The sequence below is a fragment of the Aspergillus puulaauensis genome, chromosome 3, assembly GCF_016861865.1.
Source record: "Aspergillus puulaauensis MK2 DNA, chromosome 3, nearly complete sequence".
Classification (NCBI taxonomy): domain Eukaryota; kingdom Fungi; phylum Ascomycota; class Eurotiomycetes; order Eurotiales; family Aspergillaceae; genus Aspergillus; species Aspergillus puulaauensis.
In genome coordinates this window covers 1-7561 of record NC_054859.1, presented here as the reverse complement: position 1 = coordinate 7561, position 7561 = coordinate 1, and the positions used below count along the sequence as shown (strand labels likewise).

At 53.9% G+C, this 7561-nt stretch overlaps 1 protein-coding gene across 1 annotated transcript; it reads left to right on the top strand.

The window, feature by feature from the left end:
* Positions 1-1367: 1367 nt before the first annotated feature.
* On the top strand, positions 1368-6203 carry APUU_30001A (uncharacterized protein; the record flags this gene model as incomplete). The annotated part of the gene is made up of 1 exon (XM_041701046.1): positions 1368-6203. The coding sequence occupies one exon, from the start codon at positions 1368-1370 to the stop codon at positions 6201-6203; it is 4836 nt and encodes a 1611-aa protein (XP_041553970.1).
* Positions 6204-7561: the final 1358 nt, after the last annotated feature.

The window sequence follows — 7561 nt, the reverse complement described above, 5'->3', positions numbered from 1 at the left end:
CAACCCAACCCGTATGCATGTCTAATCAAAATCAAACCCAGCACCAATTGTAGAGGTAGCTAGAAGAACCCGAGCTTTACAGCTTTGAAAGCGGTCTAGTTCTGCCACCCGTTCTGGTTCTGGTAGGTCTGCATGGAATTGAGCTACTGCAGGCCCTAGATAGGAATGATCCCCCAGGGTTCTGAACAGGGTGGCAATTATAGTTTTTGACATGCAGAAAATAATAACCCTAGCCCTAGGATTAGGTAACTGACCCTGATTCTCCTGTTCAAACCTAGTAATGAATTGCAATAGGAATCCTGTATATTTATAGTTTTTTAGGTCACGTGGGAGGTCATTCATATGGTAGCTTATATTCTGCATAGTCACACCACCCTATACCACTAGAATCCTGCTAAAATAATCTAATTTTATAATTTTTAATAGATTATTATAAGCATGAGTTGCTAGGGTAGCTGAGCTAAAAATAACTAGAATAGGTAATTCCAGTAATTTATTTGCTCGATTCATACTAGTTCGGTAATGACGGGTCAATAGGATCATATAATATTTATCATAGATAATCCGTTCAATCCGACCCTCTACCTGCAGTCTAGCTACTAGATCCAGGAACTTAGGGCTAGCTACATACTTAATTTAAACTAAAAGAATCTTAGTATTAGGGTTATCACATGATTCATCCCATAGAACTGGTTAGAGGCCTAAGACAGCTGCCTTATTAAATAGATCTATTTTCAATGCAATTAGAGGTGAAATAATAATAGTTATCTGACTAGTAGCTAGGCTAGCTCTAATTAGGAATAGTGTGGTCTTTCTATCCTACAGGCGGCATGGAGTCCTTGAAGGACTGCCCGCTGTGGAGCAGTTAGGGTTTTACTGTGATTGGCTCAAGGCACCTATCCTACAGGCGGCATGGAGTCCTTGAAGGACTGCCCGCTGTGGAGCAGTTAGGGTTTTACTGTGATTGGCTCAAGGCACCTATGGCAGGGGTAGCACTCCATGCTTTTCATGTGTAGCACTCCATGCACTTTTGTAGGGCGATTGAGGTTAAACTAAGCCAGCCGGTTCAGTATTAGTTAAAGTATAACTTGGCGAAATTTCAAGCTGGTTGATTTACTACAAAGGGTGTGGTACTGGCTTGAAGTTGGTTAGGGTAACAGATTCAGGTTTGATGGGGGATCATCACCACCCGCGACCGACCGTACAAATGACATGTCCGAACCAACCATATATAGTCAGCAAGAATTCAGGGGCTATTTTCATGCTTAAGAAAGGTAGGGGATCCAGTTTCAGGCTATTTTTAATTCATATCCCAAGTTTATCCCGGCGACTCGAGTCCGAAACCCCACGCTGTCCAGATCCCCCGGATGCTGCAGAATCCATTACCCGGGATTGAACTGTACATGAACGGCATGCAGTGCCAGCAGGACCCCGAACATTGCCAGTACATCACCACCCATATCAAAAGTATGCGGAAACACTGGCAGCAGGTCCATGGATGGACCCAGCATCGCCATAGCGGGTTTGTCAGTCGCCAGGAGCGGGAACAGGGCATGGCTAGTTTCCAGCAGTCATTCCGCATGGTAGCATGGCAGCAGGTATTCCCATCGCGGAAGAACTCCCATTTAGTGCATATTCGATCCTGCGACCCCGAGCCCGTGGAACCACCCACCCCCAGCACTGACCGGGAGGCCATGGTAGCCGAGATCAAGGCCCAGGCAGCAGCTGATGACGAGGCCGCTGCTAACCAGGTGATCCAGGCCGGGGAGCTGCAGGATGCTAACCCATGGCTGCGGCGGACCCGGTGGGCGCGGTATCTGGCTGAGGTACACCCGCAGGACCTTCTGGACGTGGTGGCCACGCCGGGAGCAGACGAGATGGACGAGACCAGCCAGGCCATGCGGGTGATCTGGGATACTATGGAACAGTTAGCCCGCCGCAGCCAGCGGACCGTGCAGCACTGCGGGAGCGGGATCCGCATGGCCGCGATCTGCACCATGCCGGGGCAGACCCCCCACACGCCGCTGCAGGCGTACATGGATGAAAAGAGCATCCAGGACCATGTGCGGCCATGGCAGCAGATATTAATATTCATCGCGCGCACCCAGACCCAGTGGCCATGGCAGGGGAAGGAGCCCCGATATATCATGACCAGCCGGCAGCGGAAGACCTGGCAACGGCTGTGGCAGGCGGCCATGCAGGTGGTGCATGGGGCTGTGGCATCCCCCGTCCCGGACGACAGCCGCGCCAGCCCCGATCCCATGGAGGATCCAGCTGAGGAGAGTTCCGGGTTCAGGGTTAGGGTTGCCGGGTTTGTCATGACCCGGGTAGAAACAGCATGCTTGGAGTTTTGCATTGAGCTGTTAAACCAGAAGATCCAGGTTCATGAATATGAGAGTGCACTGGTATGCAGTATGGCCGTGCTCGGACGGGGGATCAAGACGTGGCTGGATCCGGATAGCTACCCCCCGATCATTTCACGGGTGTTGAAGGTGGCGCGGTTCATGGTCGTGCAGAAGGCATTATGGCTGGATCCCCAGCCCATGGCGATTATCGAGATGTGGGCGGGGCAGGCCGAACAGGGCTCCTGGACCGGGGATGCCGCGGACGATGATTTGGGATTGATCATGGAGGATGAAGGGTTCGCGGAGGGTACAGGTGGGGGCCCGATCCCGTCATCCCCACCGTCGTCCATCCACAGCCAAGATGCTGCCCCCATCAGCCGGATGTCCCGCCAGGGCCGCATGCCGTTCCAGACCGGGGTTGATATCATGGTGGGTAAGTTCATGGTCCGGGGCCAACACGGGCCGGTGGAGGTGTTGTTAGACTGGCGGACATACGGGCTCAAGGTCCATTACAACACCACGGCCCCCGGCCATGTGACCTGGATGGGCACGGAGCGGTTGCTGTACAAGAACCTGGATTTTACCATGGGCCAGTTCCGCGGGATGGTGCACGGGCTGGTCCAGGCCGCGCGGGGATTACTGGGAGGGCTGCTGTGTGAGCCCGAACCCCGCCAGTGGCCGGCGATCCCATGGGACGGGTTATTTGATAATCCCACCGAAGCCACGCCGGGTTGGAGTTTTTTATCGGACCAGCGGACGCAGTGGCCCGTTCCGGGGCGCCATTGGTTAATCGACCGGATTGCGCAGGAACCCGCGGTGGCCCGGGCATTCGTCACCCAGGGGGGGCTCAGCGCCAGCAAGGCCACCAAGTACTTCCAGCAGGTGGCCCGGTTTAAGGAGAAGCTGGCGGTGGCCGTGTATTTGACCAGCGGTGCCCCCGCGCGGGCCCCCGAGCTGCTGAGTATCCAGCATGTCAACACCGACACCAACATGCGCCGCAATATATATATTGAAGATGGGATGGTGGTGTTCGTGTCCGCATACCACAAGGGGTTTTATAGCAGTAATGACGTGAAGATCATCCATCGATATTTACCCCGGGCCGTGGGTGAATTAGTGGTTTGGTATTTATGGCTGGTGTTGCCATTCCTGCGGCAGCTGGCCGTGAGCTGGGGGCGGACGGTGGAACCCGGGACTGAATCCCAACCCCACCACCGCAGTCCATATTTATGGGGACCGGACGTGGGCAGCGGACGGACGTGGACGAGCGAGCGGTTCCGGGAGGCATTGAAGCAGGCCAGCCAGACCGGGCTGGGGTTAGGGTTCGGGTTCAACGTGGCGAATTACCGGGACATCGCGGTGGGCATCAGCCGGCGGTTTTTGCGGGGATCCAGCGCGTTCCCGGACAACATCCAAACCGAGCGGCAGCAGGAGCTGACAGCCATTGCCGCCGATACCGACCCCGATGACGGGATCGGGGATATTGCAGACGAGCAGGCCGGGCATAGCACCCACGTGGCCGGGATGGTATATGGGCGGGAAAGCATGGAATTCGCCGGGAGCACGACGGTGCGGCGGTTGAAGTTCCGGGCATCCAGCATGGATTGGCATCAGTTTTTAGGGTTTACCGCGGAAACCCCCACGGTGCTGGGGAAACGGGTCAACCCATGGGAGGCGCAGGCCGCGGATCACCAGGCCCGGCGGCGGACGCAGCTGCAGGCCACGGACATGGAGGCCGCACTGCAGCGGATGACCGGACAGGGGGAGATACAGTTCCGGGGCGTGCAGCAACCGGCCATCCAGGCCATCCAGGATGGGGCCAGCCCGGTGGTGGCGGTGATGCCCACCGGGGGCGGGAAAAGCATGTTATTCATGTTGCCCGCGTTCGTGGCCCCGGGGGGGTGTACCATCGTGGTGGTCCCGTTAGTTTCACTGCGGGCGGATTTGATGCAGCGGTGCCAGCAGCTCGGGATCCGGTGTGTATCATGGGAGAGCCGACGACCCCCGGATGAAGCTGCCATTGTGTTGGTGACGCCCGAATCCAGCGAGGACCCGGATTTCCACACGTTTTTGAACCGGCAGCGGTGGATGCGGCGGTTGGACCGGATCGTGGTGGACGAGTGCCATATTATATTGAATTCGCAGAAGGATTTCCGGCCGGCCATGGCCCGATTAGGGCGGTTGGTCAGTGCGCGCACGCAGATGGTATTTTTAACGGCCACACTGCCCCCCAGTATGGAACGAATATTTGTCCAGCGGATCCAGCATCCCGCCAGCGCGGTGGGTATGTACCGGGCCCGGACCAGCCGGGGGAACGTGGCATACCGGGTATGGCGGCCCATTTTACCGCGCCAGACCCCGCGGGAACCCCATCAGTGGTTGGTGACGCCCGGGGTGGTGCAGTACATCCAGGGTCGGATCCAGCAAGCGCGGGGGGGCCGGGTGATCGTGTACGGGCAGACCAAGAGCCAGGTGCAGGCCATCAGCCGGGAATTCGGGTGTGAGGCATACCACAGTGAGGCAGTGGACCGGGCTGGGGTGATGCAGCGGTTCCAGGACGGGCTGCACCGGGTGATTGCGGCCACCAGTGCGTTAGGGATGGGTATTGATATTCCCGATATCCGGTGCGTGATCCATATTGGGCGGCCGCGGACGTTGCTGGAGTACGGGCAGGAAAGTGGACGGGCTGGACGGGATGGCCAGGGCAGCGAGGCCGTGATTATCCATCCCGATGGGTGGGAGACGCCCGATCCATGGATCCATGGCGTGGCGGACGCGGATTTCCAGCTGGTGCAGGCGTACATGGGCCATGGATGTCGACGATATATATTGGATGGGTACCTGGATGGGACGGTGGATGGATACACGCGGGAGCGGTGCCGGGATCAGGGTCCGGATGAATTGGCATGTGACGGGTGTGATCCCGATTGGGAGGTGCAGGAGGAGCCCGTTAGTATGGCCAGCAGTCCGCCAGGGTCAGGGTCAGGGTCAGGGTTCAGCCGTTTCGGGAGGGCACCAGAGTCAGGGTTCGAAGGTTCCGGGCAGGGAGATCCAGAGTTAGGGTTACCCAATGATGCGGTTCGCAGTTCTGGAGCCCAGATTCATACTGGATTAGGGTTTATCCCGCATTATGCATCATCCAGTTCCGATACAGGGGAGAACCCGGATCACCCGCGGGCCATGTCCATTGACAGCGGCGAGTCCATTACATCCCAGGTGCCCCGAGCCCGGGTTATTCCCGCCAGCGCCGGGTATACCCCCCAAGAGCGGCAGTATGAGCAGGCGGCCGTCCAACAGCAGGCGCAGGCCATGCAGGCTGGGATTGATGAGGAATTCATTGAGCAGGAGGCCCGGCAATGGCTGGACCAGTGTTATATTTGCACGGTTCGGGGGCGGGATGGGGACCATCAATTAGAGCAATGCACGCATGCAGAGAGCCATGCAGCGCAGGAATGGTTGGGGCAGGTGCAGCGGCGGGTGGATTATGTGCCGTTTCGGTGTTGTTATCAATGCGGGATGCCGCAGGCGATATGCCATGGGTGGCAGCATGGGGAGGCATGTACATGGCGCGGGGCGTTGCTCCCGATGATTGCCGGGATGGTGTACGGGCCATTCCGCCGTATGGTCCAGCCCGCATGGGAGCAGTGGTTACAGCCGCGGCAGTTGGAGGGCCGGGTGATATACGCCGGGAAGATATTCCAGCAGGAGATTGTGGCCGGGCCCGTTCCGGCCGGGGATTATCGATCGGTGGCGGCATTTTTTGGGCAGGGTACTGTTGATAGACAGGGAGTTGAGGTCCAGGCAGTATTTTGTTGGTTACGACGGGTATGTCATGATATCGAAGCCGGGTTAATATGACGGTAGGATTGAGAAGAGAAATCCATATCATTCCGGGTGTGTGGTGAAGAATATATATGACAGGGCATAGTTTTAGGTTTGGTCCAGATATAGATATATATCACCGGGTTATAGCGAAGAGTATATATCGCAGGAGATATTTTTAGATGCAGACCAGATATATATATATATTATCGGGGTATGAAAGATCCCGGGAGATGATTATTTTGGAAAAAATTAGATTGATAGATCATAGAGTATAGCCAAAGGATTTTGATTAGTTTTATAATTCAAGTAAGGACATAGGACAGAACAGGGTAATGATTTATTAAGAGAATCAGAATATATTTTATCATATTTGGATTAGAGAATCAGGAAGAGGGTTAAATTAATTAACGAGTGAAGTAGATTATAAGAATATATAAAAAAGATTATATAACTTGGTTAAAGAGATATAATAATCAGGAAGATTTTAAGAATTACCAGGATCAGGAGCATTATCATCAAAATTATAGAGATTTTTAAGTAACATAATAAAGAATAGTCATTAAAGAGAAAATAAAGAAACGAGATAAGTTAGATTGAGGATACATTTAGAGGTGCGAAAGGGTATAATCAGGGGGTAGTGGGAGATTTATTAGGTTTCCGAATCAGATAATTCAAGGATATAAAGTCCGGGGATTTGGAAATCAAGATAGTTTATCAAAGTGAAGAATTCAGAAGTTATAGTTTTCACAGGGTCAGGTTAAAGATTTCAAGATTTTAAGTATTGATTTGAGAGTCCGGGTTCGAATATTGAGGGATTGGTAGATAGGGGAAAGGTTTTGAAGTTCAGGATTTTAAATTTCGAGTATGGATTTTAAATTTCGAGGGAGGGTTTTGAAGTTCAGAGTAAGGGTTTTGAAGTAGAGAGTGAGGGTTTTGATGTTAAGGGATTTAGAGTATAGAGGGAGGGTTTTAAACAATCGGATTCATTATAAGGGTAAGGGTTATAAGGTTATAGATTTTCGAGTTTGGAGGGTTGGTTTGAATATTTTGATATAAAGAGTTAAGTAATCAGAGGGAGGGTTTTAAAGTTAAGGGTTTAAATTCAGAGTGAGGGTTTTGAAGTTGAGGATTCAGTTGCGATAGTAAGGGTTTAGGATTCAAGATAGGGTGGAGTTTGATCACCGCTGCGAGTTATTTATGGGGGAGTTATGGGTTGGAGGGCGCGAAGCGCCCGATAACCGCTGAGTGTTCGAGAACGGGTATTTAGTGCGCCGAGCGCAGCGAGGCGGGTCCGGGTCCGGGTCCGGGTCCGGGTCCGGGTCCGGGTCCGGGTCCGGGTTAGGGTTAGGGTTAGGGTTAGGGTTAGGGTTAGGGTTAGGGTTAGGGTTAGG